Source organism: Manacus candei, unplaced genomic scaffold (assembly GCF_025592945.1).
Source record: "Manacus candei isolate 608988 ecotype Guabito, Panama unplaced genomic scaffold, ASM2559294v1 h1tg000036l, whole genome shotgun sequence".
Lineage (NCBI taxonomy): Eukaryota > Metazoa > Chordata > Aves > Passeriformes > Pipridae > Manacus > Manacus candei.
Window position 1 is genome coordinate 4,757,869 of NW_026138084.1, and position 24,350 is coordinate 4,782,218.

A 24,350-nucleotide genomic window follows, 5' to 3' on the forward strand; every position below is an offset into this window, starting at 1 on the left:
TAAATGACCAACCTTGATTGAATTCAACCTCACTCAGCAAAAAATTTGTGACCTTTATACCTCAACGTAACTAAAATTATATTTAACAGTATTACTTTCTTTTCCCAAATCTCCCATAACCATCTCTAATTTCTACTGTATAAAAAGAAAATTCACAGTCAGCTGTTTGAACTTTTATCAACATGTTTCAGCTACAACCAGGATTTTACTCTGTTGAGTAATCCAAATATAATCTGCAGGCATAAATCTACATATTAAATACACATTAGACCATATTAAATTGCATATTAAATGCATTAAACAATTTGATCCAAATACTAAACTCTAGATTAAATTCAGAAAGCAGAAGTATCAAATAAGTAGCCCCAGCCAACAAAGAACTTGTAATTCCAAGGCAGGCAGAGTTTAAAGTATTTAATTACCCATCTAAACATGGGAGCTTGTGTTTTACACTTTGGACTCAATCCAAAGGCTGACCCAGTTCACCCATCCCTCCCTTTGGGGAAGCAAAGACAGCTGGAGAGGACGCTGCCCATATCCATCTCCACACGTGCTGCTGTGATGGATGTGTGCTGGCACAGTTGGACAAACTCACAGAGGATACAGAATTCAGGAGAGAATTCTCTCACAGGATCTTGCCTGTTCCATTGGGGCAGAAGAGAAAATGTGAAGCCCTGTGAAAGCAGTAAGAGAAAATACGGCCAGGGCTGTTCTTTAGAATAATGCCAGGGCTGCCTACAGAGGTACAGTCAAAAAAGACTGCCCAGCACTCACATACAAAAGCTACAACAGATACTCTTTAATTCTTCAGCTGAATGAACTTCAGTCATTTAGCTTCCATATTTCTTATAGTGAACCAAACTCATGCAAGGATATTTCTTTTGGAGGCCGGAAATAACATCTTATTTTGCATTTATGTCTTCTTTGTTCTTTATCCTTTCAAATCTATTAAGATTTAAAATCGAGCCTCAATTTCATGACTGCATGTCCCTGAAAACGTGCACAAGGTATCAGAATTTGTTACATATGAGACTATTGCCTGTGGAGCAAGAGATTAAACCAGTTTGGGTGCTTGATACACTGTCCCAGCCAACTGCACTCTTTCAGAACTGCCAGCACAGCAAGCACAGGTACAGCACAGGGTCACCACTGTTCTCACATGCACTATGTGTGGCAGAGGCAGATCCAGAGATTAGTACATATAAATCACTCACCCAGGAAGAAAAAAGCCTACACAGTTGCCAACTAAGGCAACTAATACAAAATGCATGTTTTTACAAGGGCTTTTCAAAGAAAGAGTATTGTGGGAAGAACGAGTCATAGGCAGGCAAAATTCATATACTGCAGTTACTCAAAGTGAGAAGACAAAGGGGATTAAAACTTAGATGATTTTTTTTTAAATAACCAAGAAACATTAGCAAAACCAGCTGTTGCACTGTAGTAATTCTAAAAAGCTTTGTTATGCCTTCATATTCTCTTCCGGTAGTAGTTTTGTCTTTTTAACTTGCATTTTGGATTTGCTGTTGTTGGCACACTGACTCAGTAGACACCAGACAAATAACTTTTCAACAACATAAAGACTTTTAAAACTGTATCTCTTAGCCCCTATCCCCCTGAGAGGTTGGAAAGTGATTACTTAACTCTTTCCAGGTTTACGTGTTCATCCCTTTTCTGTTTCTGTGACTTACTTTCTTTAGTTACAAAAAAATAAAGCATCTTAGCAGTTACCTCCATCTAAATCACAGTTCATACCTTTTCTTAACCATGTACTTTTCGTATTTACTGATTAACGTATTTGATTTCACACTTGACTTGCAGGGGATCCAATTCACTGCCTGGTAGGCTTAGGTCAGTACTTTACAATTACAGAAGTTTATTTTATGTATAGTAAGTACTTAAACAGAACCCCTATTTTAAGATGACGAAGTACTGATGTGCTTGCACATACAGAGTATTTCTCCAAATTTACTTCCATAATCTCTCTGCTTTAAGTTCATTCCAACTAGACTAGTTTTATATTTAATTTTTTGTTTTAACTGGAATAGAGTCAATTCACTTATTGTCTTAGACAGTCACATGCCATTAAATAGCCATTTTGTGAGATTTTACACTTCAGTAATCAGACATCTGCATGTAAACCTTCACACACAGAGATGTCAGTAGAACTGCTGCACACAGACTTTAAAATCAGATCTGTGATTTGATCCCTATCACATCTTAACCATGAATTAATTTCACTTCCTACCAGAGTTTGCAGCTCAACCTAATTTAAAGAGTATGTTGTCAGATTTCAAGGTCTAGCATGTTCCCATTCATACTTATCCAGTAAAACTGCACTATTTTAAGGCTGCTGCATAACAATTAAATGGCTAAAAATCATCATCAGACCTGTAGAATAACAAAAAGTATACAAAAATAACAACAAACTTGGTAACTGACAAGCAGCTCTTGTTTCATGAAATATTAAATATAAATATAGTTTCAGTGTCCCAGCCTCAATACCTAGAGAATGCAACAACTCATCAGTAATTTGAAGCATGTTAATTAGTTAATACCTAGAGTAGGGGTTTTAGACGTTGAGAGAGCAGGAAAACAGAAGCTTATCCTAAAACTTTTTTTTAAATGTTATGCTCTCTGAACTTAAACTCTTTTCTCTGGGCAAATTTTTTATTGTATGCATAACACTGTAGACTTTTTTGATGTCTCTTCATGAGGTCAGACACAACTTTCATTTACAAGAACATGATTTTCCACCCAGTTTGACCTTAAATCAACTGGAAGTCACTGCTAAGTGATAAGAGATAACCAATCCTTATCTTCTCAAGCACAAATAGGCTAATCTTGGAATCAAATCTGGGGTTTAACTGTGGAATTGGTCATTAATTTTTATCACTCCTAAAGTATCAGGTGGTCTTTCCAGGACTTCAGCCAACTTCATACAAAAAAAACTATGTTGCATGGCAGACTTCAGCTGGAAGCCAAGTTATAATGCATTCAAGAAAAAGATGTTGTAATAAGAAAACTTCAAGAGAACCTGAAATACAGTAAGGGAAAGGAAATACCAGCACTTTGCAGAGATGTTCATTAAAGTGCAAACACCAGGAAAATATTCAGAATCAAACAGAAATAAAACTCAGGCCAGTAAAAGCTAAGTTAGTACTAATTTTCAAGGCTACTCAAATTTGCTTGTTTTATAAATCTCTGCAAAATTAGTGTCAACCAAAATTCAGCCAACAATATTTGCATTACTGTAGCAACACAGATGCAAATCTTTAAACAATCGTGCTAGTAAAATTATGCCGTAGTTCATATAGGAAGAAACCCTAAGACATTGCAAAAATTTAAGCTGACAAGTAGTTTACAAATGGTTTTCCATATGAGATTTCCACATAGACGTACGCCTGAAATTCATGTTCTGTTATTAAAATTTGTGATGCTTAATTTCCTCTGATGGCCACATGAATTAGCAACTGCTGGCATTAGAGAAAAGCTGTGCTAAATCTATATGATTTTTCAACAGCTCTTCACATTGCAATCAACTTCACTTATTACCATTCACTAGGTATATAAATATTTACAGGAAAGTCAGAAGCTTACAGAGTTAGAAAAGAAGCCATAACTGTTTGTGCAGAAAGGTAGCCTAAATTAGATGCTGGCAATAACAAAACACCAATGCCCTTCGTATGTGTGACAACTGACTGCACGAATTCTCTTGCACAACTCTGAATGCCTTAAGAGAAGTTTGAAAGACATTGCCAGAGGAAATATAGACTGTCAGAAGAGTGCAAACACTTTTAACAATTAAATACTCTTGGACAACATTTAACAGCCTATAAGATGAATTGAGCACAATAAAAGCTCACTCAGACATAATACAAGTAACTCAATTAACACTCCAACATTCAACAGTTCAGGGAATGCTGAGGAAGATTTGCCTCAAGACATTCACAGCACCTTCGGGTAAGGCTACAACAATATGTGCTTCTTGAAACCTGCATCTGGGAGTAATTTGTCCAACAGCAAACTTTTTCCTTTTTTTTGACTTGACAAGGGCTCATATACTCTGCAACTGTTCTCTTGAACTAAGATGCACATTGCATAATTTATGTTCTTAATTATAAAACAAAGTTTATCAGCATGTTGGTCTGTGTTGTGTAATTTCTTATTCTTCACAGAAGAATAATAGAATGCATCTTGAAAAATGTATTCATTCTTCATTGTGACAAAGTGTATTGGAATGGAAGAAATTTAATCTCTAAGTTCTTTTTCTTCTCCCTTCTTTACTGGTGATTTTTCCTTCCAATTAAGTCTGAAAATCTTTCTAGAAGAGAATTGGTAGCCCACACACATAAAAAAAAAAAACAAACCCCAACAACAAAACCAAACCAAACAAAAAACCCACCAGGTTATAATCCTAATTTAACAAATATTTTTAGTAATGGATGAGCCATTTCAGGTACAGAACTCATTGATAACTTCGTCACCTTGCACCGTCAGAGACTGGCAAAGAAATTATACCAGAATATTGAAGTTGTTCTGTCATACTGATGCCAACTCGGTGTGATGGATCATTACATGTGAAAACTGGGGCTATGTCTTCTGACTTATGGAAATGTAATGAGGTGTACCAAGTTCCTTAGAGGCACAATTCATTTCTAGAGACATCAGCAAGTTTCTGTTTCAGATTTTACAGCTTAAGTATAGGAGTTCACTTCAAATTTTGGGGTGCTGTGTTCATCATTAACTAAAATTACTCTAAAATCGTAAATAAAGTACAATTTAATATTATTTACTACAATTCATAAAGAAAATGAGTGTACCTTTGCAAATGTACCTGAGGAGCTGTTATCATTAAAACAGGAAACGTCAAAAAGCACAGACACTGAGCCCTATTGGTAGAGAACGTCTGATATTGAACAGTACAAAGCTCTGTTGATCAATACTGTTTAGACAGAGGACGAAAAATCCAGTGCTCCCCAGCTGCATAAGCAGCATGAAGAACATGAAGTACACATTTATGCTTCAGCAGTTCCCTAGCACCTGGAAAGGTGCTGGAGTACTGAGGCTGATGGCTTTGTACAGCTATTTGTTCACAGTTCTTCCCTCTCACATAAAAACTGATGTAATTATAAATTTATTCACAGTAGCATTTTCCATTTTATTGTTATGTGAGATTTACTGTGACATTGTATATAGAGATTTTAAACCCTATCAATGCTTTGGCACTATGACAGCAATTGACAGGAAAATAAATACAGGAAAAAAACATTAAAAACCCTTCCATCTGTTGCTAATCCAAATGCCATTATTTTATTTCTTTTAGTAGTTTTGTCAAATTTTTTTCCATGTGTTTGAAATTTCAAACAAAAAAGACAACTTGATAGCAACATCAGCTTAAATTAAAAAAAAATTCTTTATACTGAATAAATCAGCATTTTCTCTATCTTTGCCATCAATAATTGATTCTTATATTTGAATTTGCAGTTTCATTTAATCTGACTAATAACTGTACCAGTCTAGCAAATCTATCAATCTGTGGAGCTAAGCAGTAGTGCCTTTAACTGAAAGATGTCACCATTTACAAGTCAAAATTTTCAAGTAAAAACATTTTATAAGGTCATTTCATATTTTTGAGATGTCATAATGGATGTTTATGACAATGCAGATTTATTAATTTGTAGTAGTATGGGTAGTGTTTTTATAGCTGCCTTCACTTAAAATCCCTTCAGAATTCGAACAATACTGAGGGTTGTCTGATGAAAAGATGTTTGTAACTCTGACTCAGCTCAGAGAGTTGGCTGGTTCTCATCCCTGACATCTTCCCTTCCATACAACCATACAAGCAACCGTCCTTCCTCCTTTTTCCTCCTGGCTCCCCCAAAATAAAATGACTGCAAATGCCACTCCCCATCCTAAAGGCACAAACATATTTATTATTTATTCAAACATATCATGAAACATATGAGTATTTGTGCACACCAGTTGCTGATGATAATAAGGGATAATAATTGAAGTTATCAGTAAAGATATCAGGGGAAAGACAAGGAGATCATGTTTTGGTACCAAACAGAGGCAAACACTTCACAGGTATTTCTAAAATCTTCAAACAGCAACATAAGGTATCAGCTTAAAAGACCATTCTGGGGCTCGTTCAGAGGCTATAAAACTCAATTTGAACTGTTCTGTGTTGATGTAACAATTACCTCGCCTGGCAAAATGTCAGGAGCAGAAATACCATCAGTTCAGCAGAACAGTGTGTGAAGGACAGACTAACTAAATCTATTTTAGGTACTGCACATTTACACACATTTTAAAATCTGCTCTAACCAAGACTCATTTCTCACTTGGACTGTGTTCAACAGGAATTCTTTTTCAGAAAAAAATTTACCATTATTTGAAGATCTGGGAAATACTGCTTGATGAATGAAGAAATATGATGACACTAATTGACATCATGAGAAAACTTAAGACAGAAAAAAACAACCTACCTCCTGAAAAAAACAAAATTAATCTCTTAATCTCTTCAGAAAGAAATTCCAGGGCAGGCCTGAATCTGTCAAAGTGAATTTCTCCTGAAATGCACCAGATTAAAAACATGAAAACAAAAAAGCTCACGGACACAGAAAAGTCTCAAATATTAATTTTGGTCTACCCATCAGTAGTGATTTCTTCAGGAAGTTTTCGTAACATCAAGTAAAATTAACTTCTGAAGACTGTTTGGCTAACAGAAAAAACCTCTTAAGCTAAAGAACTTACTGTTACAATATTGTTGCAGTTGGGTTTTTCTGTTTTGCTTGGGATTTTTTTTGGCTATTCATATGTTATTGTTTCGACATCAAATACATTGCATAATATAATGCAGAATCAGAAACAAACAGGATATTTTTAATAGCAAAGCACACTGGAAATTCTGAATTTTCTTCCAAACTAGGATAAGTTCCCTTTTAATACCAGTTGCCTATTATACAGCTCAGCCTTGTTCCTCAAGAAATGACCGAAAAAATTGTCAGGCACAAATGTCAAGTAAGTGCAGAAACAGAATAAAAAAGGGTTTTCTGTGTTTTCTCTTAGTCAAATAGCTCTGAGTATTTTACTAGCATGAATCCTTTTTTTTTTTAAAATTGATCCTACCCTTGCATAGGATAAGAAACATAGCTTGGGATACAGTAAACCAGCACAGAAAAGTGATTTTGCAAATAACAAACAGGGTTCATTCACTGACAAGAACTTGTCATAGAAATTACAGATGCTATGGATCCCACTTTTTGTAAGAGACAAAAAACTTGAATTACAACATTACTAAAGCAAAATAACACAGACATGTTATTTTGCTGGCACCAATATCTGACCTTTATAATCACATTCAGAAATACGAACTCTGGTCTGGATTTGATTTTTTTTCCAAAACTCTTTATGACCCCCTTAAGATGACAAGACTTCTACGCCTTCTCATGTTTTAATCGATCATAAAACAAAGTGAAAATTTTATTTCTTGTATATATTCTATAATCATCTTTCATCCTCATGAAAGCAGTAAGTACAGTAAAGCACTCAAGTAATTTAGGAATTGAAATCCAAAGGAAGAGAAAGTATAGTTACATTTGGGTCTTACTAGGAACAGAGAGAAATGAGGCTTCTGTACTTCTGAAAATGAACAGAGTTGGAAAATGGTTGTACAGAAATTCAACTGCTCATACTACAGTGAATTCATGTGAAAATTTCCCTTTCCCACTATTATCACTCCTTCTGGTATTGACAATCCCTTTCAAATAAGATGCTTCACTCCTGGTGATTTCAAGAGCACTTACATAAGTCTTAGCAAAGATAAGCTTGGTTACTTTGTTTAATTGGGTCTTGAAGAACAGTGGCAGTTATTTCTGGAGGAAAAGGGCAACAATGAAACGAGCAGCCTTCAAGAACTAAGTTTCTTAGAAAATCTTACAAATGGGAATGGTTTTTCCACAACTATGGAATAATCTTGGCTGTGGCCTTTATAACTGTGTTAGTTTTTACTTCCAGCAGTGTCACATCAGTAAAAATTAACCTTTAACACAGAGTAGGAGAGTGAATATCAGGAAAGTTGTAATTTTAGACTGAATCTGAAGAGCTTTCGACCCTGGCAAACAGCATTACCCTTTGCAGGGTTAAATCTGGTGTCTATGGGGAGCAAACCAGCTGGGTTAGGGATGCACTGACATGCAACAATCCAGCCCAGCCAAGTTCTGAACTGGAAATCATCCACTTGGTTGTTCTGTCTCCAAATCAACACCTCCAGTTTCTCACTAATAATTCAAGGATCCATAGGCTGTCTCTATTTTAAGCCCAGCTATTAAACTTGACTACACACTGAACAAGTGTCAAGTTTAAAAGTTTAGGTTAGGAGCAAGGAGACAAAGTGATCTGGAAAACATAAGTGCAGTTTTTACATGAGCTTGGGCAGCTCCCTAAATGAACTGTATCCAGTGGAAACAAGACCTAAGTGCTGGCATGGGAGTTTCCCACAGATTCTATTGGCCTTCCAAGCCATGTGTGTCATCAGAGTCTCTTGCTGAAGCTGTACATAAATATCTAACCGGTATAAAAAAAAAAAAAAAAATCAAAAAAGTTCCATAGAACCTAAATTAAAGCCAGATGTGGAAAAAGCAGATGCCTGAAATTTACTGTCATTTCAAGATAGAATAGAAACACTTGCTAATATTACTATTTACTGAGTAAATTGTCATGAAGGAAGTGACGTGGAATACTTATAATTTCCTGATGCATCTCACATCAAAGAAGTAAGTGCTTTATTAACTAAAATTCCTGCAATACGTGTCAAAGTTAAACCACAAACTAAATCTGTATTATGATTGCTACTCTGCACATTGAACTAGGATTATATTCTTATCAGTCATTTTAAAAAGACGAGGTAAAGCATGTCAAGATGGCATTAATACTTGGGTCAACAGTCCAGTTCTGGAACAGGAAACTGAACAATGCAAGTAAAAAAGATATTCAGTAAGTGAAAAGTCTCCCATATCTTACTGCAAGTTGTATTGCTTTAATCTGGGAAAATGCAGTCTGTGCTAATAATGTAGGGAGGGAGAGTTTTTATGGAAACTTCAGGCCATCCAAAACTGTTCTGTCACTCCTACGGAACTCGCATAACTTACCCAGAATCTCTTTTAAGCAACTCAAATTTAGAAGCAATTTCTCATCAAAGCAATTACATACACACATCATGAAAGTAGCTAAGCATTTAGGTGAATTTAAAATAAAAAACCAAGAAAAAGTTTCAGTGTGTGATTTCACTTAAGATGCTGAAGCATAAGACCAGCATGACAGTTTTGCTGACTGCAACAAAACACTCTAAGCAAAACATTCAATTAAATCCTCTTAATGGATCAACATTTTAAGAGCAATCCTTTTTAAAAAAGCACAAGATTGAGTTGTTTCCCTATCAGATGCAAATTTATCAGTCAAATATCAGTGATTTTGCATGCAGAATTACAACCTGATTATGATGCTGCTGCAGTAAATATGAGGTTGGATGACATTTAACTTTACAAGTCTATTTTCTTTACAGTGCAGAAATAGCACTGGTGAAATTTTACTAAACAAGAGGAAAGGAAAATCTTCAGTTACTAGAAACCATTTTTATGGTCTCCAAACCCACCAATAACCTATAAAATCTCTCCGAAGAGTTTGCATGCTGAAAGGCACATAACTCCTTAACAGAACAATCAAATATTCTATTCACCAAAAGAGCCCATAAATGTCTTATGAAACCTCTCAGTACTTTTGCTGCAGTCTTTAGAACATAACAAGAATATCTCAGACCAATCTAAGGAGCACCAACCTTAACAAATCTAATGCTTCCATTTAGAGAACACATTCTGCCAACAGCAGCTCCAAAGTAGCCAGAAACCTGAAAAACCATTTTGCAGACCTCACACTCACCAACTGCAGTGTGAGAAAAATGAGCTCAAAATACAAGAATAATTCAGCAGAAAATATATTAAAAGCACTCTCTTGTGCATCTAAAAAAATTAAAATTTGCCCCCAATTATGTACTGAGGGGGTAGTGGGAGACCCCAAAACAACCTCTTTGATTTTAAGAGCCAACAGTGGTAAAATGCAACAAAAGAATAGGTCTTTTAATCCGAAGCAAGCAAGCATGCTCCAGAATCTGCAGATAATCTGCCTATCAGACCTTAACCTTCATAAACACAGACTTTATCAAGACTATTATACTAGTTAATCCTGATAAAACAGATGAATTTTTACAAAAATATACCAATACTACAGGGAAGCAATCAAGAAAAGTCACTGGTTTTATGGCAGTTAGGCTAATTTGAAAGCATTAGCTCTGCAAATATTTTGTATGTCAGTTTTTCCACGTATGAGTAATGATTTCATCACATAAACCTCAGCATTGAACCAAAAGATTTTTTGAAAGCACACTAATTCCATTTTTACTATAAACTTTGAACTTCAGTAAGTTGCAATAAACTCACACCTGACTCCACATTTTGTAGAAAGTATCTAAAACTTCATAAACAAACACCTGTGGACACACTGAAACCGCAAAAGAAATTTATTGACTGATGTCTGCAAAATAATACATTACTAACTAGGGCAATTGTAATTGTTTTTACATTTTACATTAGCAGTCTAAAAGTCAGGCATGGCAATCAGACCACAATTATTCTAACTGTTAATAAGTGGTACGTGTTAAATGGTGTTTCTTCTCCTTTCTTGGATCCCTCTCATATATATATTTAAATATTTTCTAGGTATTACCAGGCTGATTTAAGAATGCATCAGGTATTTTACAGTTTAATGTTTCCAGCATCTGCTCCAATTATTTTAAAAGGTTAAAACACGAAATAGAGAGCCAAGTTATCATTATCCCCCCCAACCTTATTAAGCAACACTGTTGAGCCATTTCCAGCTGAAAAAACAGCTCCACCATTTGCACAGGCTGCAGTAACTCAATAATCACTTCAGAAACATCCATGTGATATGACTATGCCAAAATTAAATTATGATGTAGAGTGGTATAGACACTGGTAGATGGAGTAGGGAACACTAATCATTACTAAAATACAATATTAAAACAGATACCTGAGCAACCTGATCTAGTGAGAGGTCCATGGCAGGGGGATTGGAACTAGATGATCTTTAAGGTCCCTCCCTACCCAGGCCATTCTATGATTCTGATACCTGTTTCATTTTTTATGGAACACACTCAGCTATCACAACTCTTTAGATAGTGTTATTGCTCATGAGATCAAAACATACCCCAATTTCTTCCCACATTCCAACTTTTGTCACTAGACAAACAGTATTGTTTTCCCCATACTACAGTCCCTCAAGCAGTATAATAATTACATTTTAATTGACCTAAAATGGTAATTGATTTCCTTATACCACATAACACAAGTCACTTATTTCCTTTAAAAGCAGTATCTGAAAGCCCAGGATACAAAAAGTTACAAGTAATTTAAGAGAATGTCCAAATCACTGAGTAAATCAAATACCACTGCTTGATTCTATCAGTGATTCATTTAATCACATGGCTAATTCTTAAAATCCAAATTGTATTTTCTTACCTCTGCAGCTTGTGTCTCCTGGTGTAATAAAGTTAGACCTGTCAAATCTTCCAAGAAGGAATGTGAAGAATTAAAAACTTTAGCTAGGAAATTAAACCCTTCTTGCTCATACTGTTCAAGGACCTGTCAAATAAACAAACAGAAAAATATTTAAAATATAATACCCATAACATGATCCGTCATCATATTTTGCTCACAAAATAAAAGCACAAACTTTCTTATGCTCAGAAAATGACTGTATATTGTAAGCAGCTAAAAATTTCCCCAACTTTATTCCTAAAGTGAGGAAAGGTGAGGGCAAGAGGGAACAGAAGAGGGTTTAAGATTTCCTGGTTTAAACACGCCTTTAAGCTTGTAACAAGACAGATGATATGGCAAGAAGAAACACTTCGCTGCAAAGTCATGAAAGCAGCATTTGAGTTACACAAAACACAATAAAAGACTGTTCCAATGTATCAGTTGAAGGGAAAGAACCATGCTGGGACAGACTGAAAAATTCCCCGATTCAGTGTCCAAGTCCAACATCCTCCCAGTCTCCAGTGATTCATGGTTCTGAGATTATTGTATCTTAAAGCACTCTCTATTTTTCTGCTCTAATCTTCACAGTTTATCTTTTATTTGGAGAATTTTACAGACTCCTACAAGAACTGTGAGGAAGATTTTAGCTTATGCTCGTCTCAATCCCCCGACCATGAAGAATTTTACTTCGCACAGCTTTAGCTTAGATAAACTATTTGCCAGGCTGATTTCAATCCAGTGTGATGGAGATTAAGGGAACAGAAGAAAAATGTCAAAGATAAAGATGATTCCACAAGTTTTGTGAAAGCAGGTAGCCAGAAAATGGAAGGAACTTATGACTGAGCAACACAGTATCTGCTGTTTCCCCATTTTTGTTCCAGGTTCTACCATTGATTATTTAATACCCTGGTTTGCTGTCACCAGGCTTACAGATGAAGCAGCTGAGCTTGACAGACTCCAAAGTAACTTTTCCTACAGAGGTTTGTGTAGCAGAGCAGGATGCATGTAGGGATCTCAAAACCACACAATATTTAAATACAAAGGAGAAATATAAATGACATCAGAGCTAGAGAGGCAGGAGAAGGATCAGCAGGATCACCCTGGATCAGAAGAGGCAAGCTTTTCAGAAGAGTGGAAATGAGAGTTCCATTATGAATTCATCTAACTCATCCAAATCACAGAACCCTAGAATGACTTGTGTTGGAAGGGGTCTTAAAGCTCATCTTGTTCAAACCCCTGGCATGGGCAGGGACACCTTCCACTAGCCCAGGTTGCTCCAAGCCCTGTCCAACCTGGCCTTGGACACTTCCAGGGACGGAGCAGCCACAGGTTCCCTGGACAACCTGTGCCAGGGTGTCAACACCCACACAGAGAAGTATTTCTTCCTAATATATAATTTAAACCTACTCTCTTTCAGTTTGAAGCCATTCCCCCTTGTCTGTCACTACAGTTCCTGATGGACAGTCCCTCTCTGGCCTCCTTGTAGCCCCTTCAGACACTGGAAGGTGCTCTGAGGTCTTCACACAACCTTCTCTTCTCCAGGCTGAACAGCCCCAACTTCCTCAACTGGTCTTCACAACTTACTCTCAGCAATCTTATTCTTCTCCAGTTTAACAATTCCTAATTGTCTCAAATAACCTTTGCATTGATAAATCTTAAAACTGTGGAAACTTGCACCATCCGATAGCACTTTTCAGCAAAACACGTCCAGTGAGCTTTTACACCGAGTCCTACAGGAATTCAAACTCATTTAAAAACATATTCATATTTAGCTGACAGAATTGTAAGTTTACTGATAAAACCAGACTAGGATCTTCACTCAGATTTTCATGCAAAATGTCCATTTAGCAGCAAAATTATCTAATGCATTCTTAGGTTTCAAAAAAACACAAAGAGAAACAACAGAAACACAACTATGAAAAAGACAGATGTAGGTGACTATAGCAAACACGTGGCACCTTCTTGACCACACTTTATGCTCCTAAAGTAGATAAAACCAGCACTTAGTGTTCTCTTACTAAACCAGCAGAAATCGTTCTTCACGCTTTATTTATTTATTTATTTTGTCATAAGTGGGGTTTTGTGTATTTGTTCATTGACCCATAACATAACAAGAAATCAAAAAAGAAAAAAGGAAAGGAAAAAAGATATTAAAATATTATTAGAGGCATTTCTTTGTGTTTTGTTTGTGGTTTTTTATTCCAGAGAAACAAAGTAATCTGAACGTTCACAATGCAATGCAGAGAACTGTACAACGTCAGCATTTCATTTGAGATGTGTCCTCTTAACATTATCCCAGTCAAATTGCACTGTGGATAGACACATACATTTAATGACTCTTCTGTGTTTCAAAATTAAAATATACCAACTGAAGTGCAGAAATCTCTTGCATCTGGCTCTTTGTGAAATACTGTATGCAGATGCCAACTTCTAAGCTTAGAATGTATTCACAGCCCTGCCTGTGCATATCCCCCAAAAGCTATCAGTGTTCTCCAGTGTGCTGCTGGTGCCATTTGTTGGAACCACAATCCAGAGCTCAGGAGGCAGATTTTTGGTGATGCAGGCCAGGTTATAGGTCATGGCACACTGAAACCATTTCCAGCCTATACACAATAAACTCTAGCCTTATTTTAAAATTTTACAGCATATCCATGAAATGCAGGGACAACAACATTAATATATTTTGGTCTCTTCCCAGAGGTAAAACTTGCTAAAGATGTAAACTATCTTGGGATATGCAAATTTTATGAGCAGAGGCAGGAATTGAGTGCAACCTTACTACATACAAGTCATTTATCAAACAGCCTTTAAATCTGGCTGACGTTGTTACTCAGCTGTGCTTTAATCCTCATTTCCAAAAAACCTGTGACTCAGGCCTGAAGTGAGAACTTCCAGGTATTGCTTCCTCACTAAGTACATGAATTCAGTGTGCCAGGGTGCTCTGCATGAACTGCCCTGGTTTATTTTCTCCCTGTAGCAACTCCATCATGCCATCCTGCTCTGTGGTAGTGACTTTCCACAGTGCTACAATGGCAAACTTAGGTTTGGATAACAAATTTGAGTATAGCTGCAGTATCTGAAATACTTAAAGTACGAAAAAAAAGGAATATTTTTTCTTCTACTAGCAACCAGAGAAACCTGAAGAGCTTTACTGAAAAATGTACTTGCTGATTATAATTGCTTGCTTTTTATAATGAGAGCAGCCTGCTGAATAGAAGTATCTGTTAACTACTTTTAAATCTGAAATCCCAGTCACATGGCCCAACAAACTTCATAGCAAGGAGCCAAAGGACCTGGCAGCAGCACTCTGCTGCCTGAGCAGTGGTGGTACCATTAAAGAAGACATACATTACAATGAAATCCTTTTAATATATACGCAGCGACTCAAAGAGCATTTTGTCACCGTCAGGGATTTTATTTCCCAGTTCAGACAATTAAAACTTTACAATGCCACAAAAAGGATAAACACCTTTAACCTTTACTACACAAATTCAGTAGCAGCTGTTCTCTGATAAATGTAACATGGCATATATTTGTTCAGTAGCCACTGAACAGACCTCAGAAAGAAAAAAGAATGAGGAAAAATAAAACTCATCTCAGATTCCTATGCCAGGAGACCACATAGGGACACTCTGTGGATCATCAGGAATAATGCCAGTCAAGATAACAAATGGACACAAAATAATTCTAAAAAAATTTTCCAGATTTAATAAGTTGGCATGAGCTTGCTTTTGCACTTCTGAACAATACTCTTTGCTGCTGACACTACACTTGGAACCAATGTGATCATTCTGAATAACAGCTTTATGGAAGGAAAATACTTGAGAGATGTTCTAATTTTTATTACTATTGATCTCAAAGTATTTAGTCGCAGATGTGAAAAATCCTGCATAAACTTTTCCTGGGAATAAAAGTGTCTCTACCCAGTCATATGTCACTATGCAGCAATTAATTTTCTCAAGCAGAAAAAAACTGCAAAACAGCAACAACAAAAAGAACCAGAAGGGTATAATTCTAGCACCAGGTCTGGAAAGGTGGAGCAATAAAGATTTATTAGGGCATTCTTATCTTTTTTCTCACTTGTAGGTCATTTGTTAGATCTTAGGAGGAGAACTGGAAAGTACCATGTCCTCTATTTCAGAGCAGCTACAGGAGAATCCACATTTTAGTGGAACAAACGAAGCTGTGGATGCACATTATCACAACAGGGCCAAATTAATGTATTGCCAAAGTCTCCCATGTAAACAATTCCCAGTAACCTATTTCATGAGCAATCTTTTTATACTCGTCTGTTTACTGAAGGAAAAAAAAACAAATATCATGGCAGGAGGAAAGAAATGCAGACCCAGAGTAAAAGAACTTGTTTTGAAACGGGAAACAGATGTGCAGCCTTTGTGTTATATTCTTTTTAACAATATTCTGCACAAAGAAGTCTCAGTTTGCTGGGTAGAAAGACATCCAGAAAGAGAATCGGGCTCCAGCACTGCTTTATATCATAAAAGTTAATATCTGGTTAAGTAAGCACACAAAAAACAAGCTCCTAACCCAAAGAACCTGGCTACTGATGCAAAACTGGCTTATGGTTTATGCCTTATTTCTGTCACAGAAATTTAAAACTTTTCACCAGTATTTACATTTGGTTTGGCTTTTTTCTTTCCTAGGCATTTTGCATCTGCAGAGCTTGAAACAGTGTTGTTTACCTTCCAGGAAAAATAAAAAAATTATTATTAAAACTAGATGGATTGTTTACACTAAGAAAGATCTATGAGTAGCCCACCTCCAAAATGAGGGGTGCTGTGTTTTACACTCTTCCTGGCTTTAAACACTTTCTTCAAAGATGACAGAACACTTCCCTCCCTGTCCTGCCTCTTTCAAAGGGGGCAGATACTTCACTAAACATTTCAGAGTCAGGAAAATCACAATATTCAATGTTCCATTTAGAAATTTGACATGTCTACATATATTTTTGCACACTGTTAACTATCTGGTTATCACAGGCGAAGCACAGAATAGAAAACTACCATGTAGCTTGAAAAAAGAGATATTTCAGTTTCAACAGCTACTTGGAAAATAAGACAGACACGTAAAAGTCTTGCCAGGTCCCCTCTTCAAAGTTCAATGTATCTGCTATTAAAACAGTAAGTTTAGTGAAGGATGACAATGCTGTGAAGAATCCTCTTAAATGAGAAGATAATAAGCTGAACCATCAGGACCTTGGGCCCAGGCAGTTGCACAGCACTGCTAATGTTCAAAATTTTATCATGAGACCCATAACTTTGGTTTCCTTAAAAAACCCTCATCTCCTAGACTCTTGCCTTTTCATGAAGTTCTCAATTTTTATTGCCATTTGATATTGAGAAGTTGTAAAAAAAAAGTCTAATAAGGTGATGCTGTAATACATCTCTGAAAAAGAATGCAACAGAACTGCACTTTTGTGAAAATCAGGTAGTGATTTTTCAGGGACTCAGTTCATGATATTGGAAAAAAAAAAGTCTGATAATGTTACATGAGCATAAAATTGATTCTTAAAACACTTCACCTTTAGATAATATTCCAAGTGCATTCACACATGACTAAGTTTTAAGAACAAGACCACAGAAAAAAGTTTTGAAAAACGCTGCACTCCAGGCCCACACTGAACAAGGCTACTCTGGAAACACGGGATAGTTATAAGTTACAAGGCAAAAATTGCATAATTTTTGGCTCACGTCCAAATAATTAAAACACCCTCTGCATACACAATTCTCTCCTTACCTTCCCATAATCAGTATTAAAAATGAGAGCAAATCAGTCTCAAACCTTACCTAATCTGAGTACAATGTGCTGAAAAATCATTTAAGGAACAGATCGCTGCTTTAATTTAAGAGTAGGAATGTATTCAGACAAATGTGTTTTGTCTGTTGCTATTTCCTACAGTAATTTTGAATGACAGTGGACAGAAAATGGAATACTAACTAACTGAAAGGTCTCAACAAGATGTTTTTCTGCTTAGAACTTTTCAGTTTCTCCTGAAAAAAGAAACAAAGGAAAAAAGAGGAAAAGTAGAGTTCCTAGAATTTTAAGATATGTCGATCTTGCCAACATTTAGTTCTTGGGAGCTGCATGCATTCTGAGCTTTTCTGAAATTACCTTGATGGGCTTTATACAAAAGTAATCATTTGTCCTGATACGAATTGATAGAGTAATAATACAGACAAAACTACAAGATTTTTATTTTAGCTACTCTTTCCTTTCTAAAATATTTCTCACCAATTAAACATAACAGCATTTGCAGATTCCAGTCAATACAAGGACTCTACTGCACAGCATACAAGTTTAAGGCACTCCCTGCCAGAAAGCATTAGTAAATAGAAAGGTAAGAGGAGAAAGGAACAGAGAGCATAAGAAAATAAACATCTCCATTCTAGAGATGAAGAAAGAGGAACAAAAGAGTTTTCTAGTAGCCAATACCATTAGATCATCTGTCCTGACCTCTTTTAACACACTGGTATATCTTTAAGTCACCTAATTGCCATTTCCTGCTTGCTCCATGTTTTACAGCGGATGGATATTAACAACTTTATTTATCCCCATTCTACTTCCTGTCCAGAATTTATGCTGATTAGCTCATCAGCAGTTACAACATGCTTGGCTCCAGTTCATTCTGGCATTAGTCACCATCTATTGTACAACAACTCAAAAAGCCCTTCTCTTTCCCCAGTCCCATCCAAGGGCATTGAAAATTTAGGGCTGGATAACACGTCCCATATATGGGGACAGACATCCAGAGCACAGTCCTGGGGTTTGCCTCGAAGGGACAGTCCAGAAGCAGCAGAGATTCCCTAATGCTGGGAGTGAAGCAAGGGCACTTCCCCAACATCTAAGAAAATGATTCTTCTCACAGAAAAGCAACTGCCTGATGCTGAAGGCTGCTTTGGCTGCATGTATAATTTGATTATACAAAGACAGGAGCAGTCCATCTCTGAAGGGTTGATTTAAGCAAGTCAAAAGCCCGCACTGGGTACTGCACATAAAGTCATTTATTCCATCCAGCTTTCCCCGGCCGTCAGCACTTCAACAATAAGGCATGGTCTGTCAGACATTGAGCACCCAAACCCATCACTGCCTCAAACAGAAACTGCAGCTGCTCAGTAGTTTCAGATCTAGGCTTAAACCCCCAGATTTTGTAGGCTATTTCAGAGCAGAGGATTTCACTGTCTGGATGTGTACAATATCTATGCAAAATCACACTGGAGGAACAGCAGTATTTTCTTCAAAACTGTATTTAGTGGATTTCATAAATTTGAACTGTTTTATCATCTTTTTAAATTAAATTTCCTTCACTCTTTTCCAATTTCAAAGAAAACAGAAGCAATTCTGCAGAGACACAGATATGGGCAACCCTGTAGAAATGTGGAAAAATTGAATAAAAGTCAAACTTAACTTTAACTGTTCAACAATGCCTACATGGGCTTTTCTAAACAAAACAACTGCTTTCCAGTAAAGCAAGGCTGATGATTTAAGTTTAACTAAAGAAAAAAGGCATTGATGTAGACCACTCCTGTCAAAGACTGCAATGAGGAGAATGCAGAAAAACATAAAAGAAACAATTATAATAATTAAAAATATAAAAGTGTACTGTGTCTATGAATATGCATTGAACCCTTGGAATAACAGAGCAATAAATAAGGGAATAGGAGGCATTAGATATTTTAAGTCAAAGTGGTTTAGTTCGGTTTTGTTTTTACTGACAGAAAATGAATTCTGTAACAGCTTTACAGAGATCTGACAAGGCAGTACCTAATTGCCATTAGAATAAATTATTACAAATGGTATTCTAGGCACAGTTAGGTATTGAACATGTCAATACTAGAAAACTGCAATGATGCTGTCTTTTTCCAGATTGATAGTCCTTTACTTTGTACTAATTGTAGTTAAAATGTAATTGAATCGAAGGAACAATAAATATTGGGAAAAAAACCCAACAACAAAAACCCAATCTTCTAAGACCCACAGAATTTAATTTAAATGCAACAGAAATACAACCTGTCAGAAATATTAATCCATTGTTTTTAAGAGTGACAGGTTTCTTCTTCCCCTTAAAAAGCAGCATTTTAAAGTAAGTTAAACTTAACTTACTTTGGAAAATTAATTTTATTCATGGTTCAGAAACTATATAAGTATTTTCACTTCAAGACTTCAATCAATTCCATTTTTTTCTTTTAGTTCAGATAATACAGACTTCTGTTTAATGGACTTCATAAACCATTCTCTCTCCCACTCAGGACTGTTTAGAATAATATCTTACATCCATTTAAGGTCACTGAACAATTACTGGAACATATTTTTACTACTTTTAATGCTATTTAACTTGGAAAGAAGTAAATGAGTCAATGTCTCGGACCAATCAGTCACACCAGCTGCTTCTTGGACTGAACTCTGGGACGCTCTGCAACATAACTTTGATTCTACCATCTAACATGGTACATTGCCACAGCAGCATGAATGGACATGCTATTTCACTGAAACATCAGGAAACAACAAATTGACCAAATAAAATAAATACAGAACAACAAAATAATTTGTTTACTTCTCTGAAGGGCAAAAAGGTGTTACCTATTTACTAGCAAGGGATTCTTCATCTAGCAACTTTACTACTCCAAAATCAGAAGTAATAACAACAGAACTGCTTATTTTCTAGAGCAAAAGGAAGAGAGAATAACATGAATTTCAGAGTTTTATGTTCTCTGTTCTTTTTTTTCTCCCTTCCTCTTTGTCTTTCCCTTTCAAGAAACCTCCTTAATTATTTAATCAGCAGAGTTCAGAACTTCCAGTGCAAAGAACACAATACTGAAGAATGGTTCCTAAAACACTTTGCAGTAAACCTGCACTCTATCCGCTCCCTTGTGTTGTGAAGGTAAGACCCCAAACCAGAATGATCTGGGAAGGAATGTGGTTTACTCTGTTATTTTCAATGCCAAGTTGTACCTACACTCCCTAAGATTGTAATAGTTGCATTTGCCATGCAGAGAAGTCTTACCTGATGAAGACAAGTGGACTGGAGACAATAAATACAATTATCTTTGGACTGGGGGCTGAGTAATAAAAACCGGTTTTGTTCAGCAAAGTATGAAAGACACAAACCTTCAGTTTTCAAATTTAAAGACAGTTGCAAACACCCACACTCAAAACAAGTGCTTGGACACTGCATATCCAGCTGCTACCTTGGGAAAGATCTACCTCTCCTGAAGTCAGAAGTTATGAAACGCATCCTCATCTCAGAGCCCTGAACACAAAACAGATCCTCACCCATGTGAAAGTATTTGGATGGGTGGTTTAGTATGACAAGACACACACTGATCTTTCACTTTGTATAAACAATGTCAATTAATACAGATCAATACACTAACAAAAGAATCTGAAATGGAATAATGTCTCCTCGATTTCCCATGGAGAAGCACAATTTCTTCTCCTTAAAAGAAACAGTAAGTAATAATAGCAAGAAATTAGTCCCCACTGTAACTCCAACTAAATTACAACAGAGAATAAGAATGTAGTCAAAAAGAGAAAAAAAAAAGTCTCCTGAATTCTTTTTTACTTGATAGATTTATCTTAATTGAAGAAAATGTAACAGTAAATTGATTAAGAAGCCATTTCACAGATATGTTAGAAGTTGAAACACAGAAACAATGGAACGGTTAGGAGCAATTGTTTGTTAAAGACATCCAACATCATCATGTCTGGTGGGGCAGAAGAGCACAAGTAAATGCTGCCAGCAGCAGCACTGGTTAAAGTTCTAAACTATCCTTGTGAGCTGCCTGAGTTTTTAAATAACCTTATTTCTTTTCAGTACCTTAATATAAAGTGTAATATAAAGTTTTGCTTTGTTTTTAAAAATCCTCTCTTCTGTTGACACTGGGGGGCTGTTTGATGTCAACGACTTATGTTATCTATTAAACATGGATCAACCTGCATCCACCACCTCTGAACAGCTGGTGCAAAAGATCCACCATTTCCCACTCACAATTCAGCCAGAGTAGTGCCAACACATGGCAGTCTCCTGCTTGCTGAATTTTGGTAAAGGGCACGATTTAAGAGTTGACATGAATATGTTCTATCTTTCCCCATGTCCCTTCCTTTCACAAGGAGCTGTTCTGTGCAAGTTCAGCACTACCGTCTTCATGTAGGATTAGCCATGATGTTCCCAGTCATCACGAAGGACTAAGCAAGAAGTAACTTCCCCACTCACCTACACATACTTCATTAAAACCATGTATTTTTTCTCAGATATAGGACAGAGATAATGAGCTCTCTCTTACCCTATTAGATTCAGTGTTGTTATTGTTCCATTATATATATATACACACATACATGTTCCATTTTTCAATGATCACCTCTCCTGTCTGTACAGCCTCCACACCCTCTTCTCTGTAACTTTTAAGATTTCTGAGGTTCTTTATCACATTTGCTGCCCTCTAAGGGAACAAAATTCCACCATAATGGTCACATTCCCGTGGTCATAATTTCTTAGCGTGTGATGTGGCATTCTCAGTCCACATCAGAGCTTCATTCTGTAAGTATCCTTTTATTTGGGATACTCTACATTATATTTTGTTGACTTTATTGTAAAAGTTCAGTATTTATAAAATAGTAAGACCAGGCAGTATTTTGAAGAATGCACACCTTTCAGGTAATGAGCAGTAAAACATCCTCACCGTGACTCATTTTGAAAAGATAAATCATTTCAATTCTCTCACTTAATTTAAAATTCATTTCCAGAGAGTAAAGGCTGCCTGATATTTCAAAAGTTATGGGCAAGATAATCCTGCCTCCTGCTTCCCCCAGTTAAAATGATATTTTTCAAAGAGCAAAAGTAAAAGTGATAAATTTCTATGCCAGCTTAAAAGTAAGAAAAGTACTAGATTTAACTCAGTATGTTGAAAATACGCCTAGGTGTACCTATGAGACATTCTTCAAGTCTGAATGAAATCTGCCCAATATTACAGAGGCTGCACTGTAAATGGACGAGCCAAATGTTAACATATGTAAATTCAGGAAATAAGGAAAGTTATAAATGGACTTGGTTATGCAGACTCAGTGTTACAGTACAGCTCCAGAATTAGCTCTTTTAAAACATTCTTTTAAATTTTTGAAACATTAATTCCTGAAGGACAAACTTTTCTCTTCATTTCCTTCATCATTTCTGCAAGCTCTGTAAGAGTTGGCTTTTTTTAGTACAGGAAAAGACCAAGGCTTTTTTCCCCCCCATGATTTTTACATCTCTAACATCAGCACAATACTTGAATTGAGAAATGTAGAATATAAAATGCTTCAAGAGTTTCACTGACAGGGTGTACAATATGCTACTACTGGGAGAAAGCAAACAGGAATGTTTTTCTCAGTGCAGCTGGGGTAAATATGAAGGGACTTGCTGGAATCAAAATTAAAATTATGTCAACTGAAAAACACCAGTAAGTTGAATATTGCAAGTTCCTGTCATAACTGATCAGAACAGTTTAAAGTAAAAATGCATGCACAGCAGTCAGCAGATGAGAACAATGAAAGCATTGTTAAGTCCACATGATGATAGATTTAAAAACTGAAACACTCACAAGCAACTTACACAACCCAGGCACTCAGTAAATGTCACAGCAAAAGTGTTTAATGTATTCCTGGGATGTTAAAAGGGGAAAACATTTGCAAGTGTAGGGGACTATCTTGACTGAAAGCAGAAATTGTAACATAATGCCTAGAATACCATCCCTGATCCCAGTGTCTGTCTCTTCCTGACATGCGATGAAACTGAAAAACATTTAATGCTAAGTCAGTGAGATTACTCAGTGGTTAAAAAAACTACATCAGCAGCTCAAGTTTTCAGCACACTGAATGGAGAGTTGAGAAAGAACTTGAAAATTAGTAGACATACTTACAGTGATTTTTTAAAATTTCGTAGTGGAAATAATTACATGAGAATGATTGTAGTAGGGGAAGGAGAAAATATCTTTAAGGAAAACAAGCCAGCTTTCCAGCACATGGATGATAAATCCTATCTCAGGAGGAAATGTGAGATCTATGTAAAAACAGAGGGGGCATCTGTGTATCCAAGTTGGTTGGTAGCAATTTTCCTTAATGACGTTAAACTCTGACTCTACGAGGCCTCCTTGTTTGTTCCGCGATGCACAACAAGGGGAGTAATAACATGAAAATGTTTACTACCCTCATTAAAATATAAACACTGGCAGTTTTGCATTAAAATACATATTTTAACATTCATGTGTCAAGGTTTTAGCCAGTTCTCTGCAAGGGTCTACTAGCATAGGATTAGGACCGCTCTGCTTTTTTAAGGAATTCCAATGCTTCTCACCATAATATTATGAGCAAATACCCTGATTTTGCTCCCATAAGGGTAAACAGACAGCTTAATTAGCACAGTAATAAGCTTAATATTCACATTCTGTAAGTAAAGCAGCTGTTACAAATAAATACCGATACTAAAGAACTTGGGGCTCTCCCTTTCAGTTACAGAACCAGTTTGGCACCAGAAGAGCTTTCCCTGCTCCTCAGAGCTCCACTGGCAGTGCCCTTAGCTCCGAGGAGGGACATTTGACATTCCAGCACACACTTCTGCAGAATCAGAATAAGACAGCAGGGGAAATCACATAAGGAAAATTTGGCCCAGAATAAAAGTAGAATGGTTTCCTGCTGCGACCACCCCAAAATTCCTGAACAACTGCCTGTGGGAAGCTTTTCTGGCATGCA

At 36.4% G+C, this 24,350-nt stretch overlaps 1 protein-coding gene across 4 annotated transcripts in view; it reads right to left on the reverse strand.

Moving 5' to 3' along the window:
- The window catches only part of ATG7 (autophagy related 7), a 102,168-nt gene that overhangs the window by 44,833 nt on the left and 32,985 nt on the right, over positions 1 to 24,350 (reverse strand). For all 4 annotated transcript variants that reach the window (XM_051793335.1, XM_051793334.1, XM_051793336.1 and 1 more), the window contains one exon: positions 11,595 to 11,717. In XM_051793335.1, the coding sequence (XP_051649295.1) occupies positions 11,595 to 11,717 (123 nt within the window). The remainder of the gene's footprint in view (positions 1 to 11,594; positions 11,718 to 24,350) is intronic.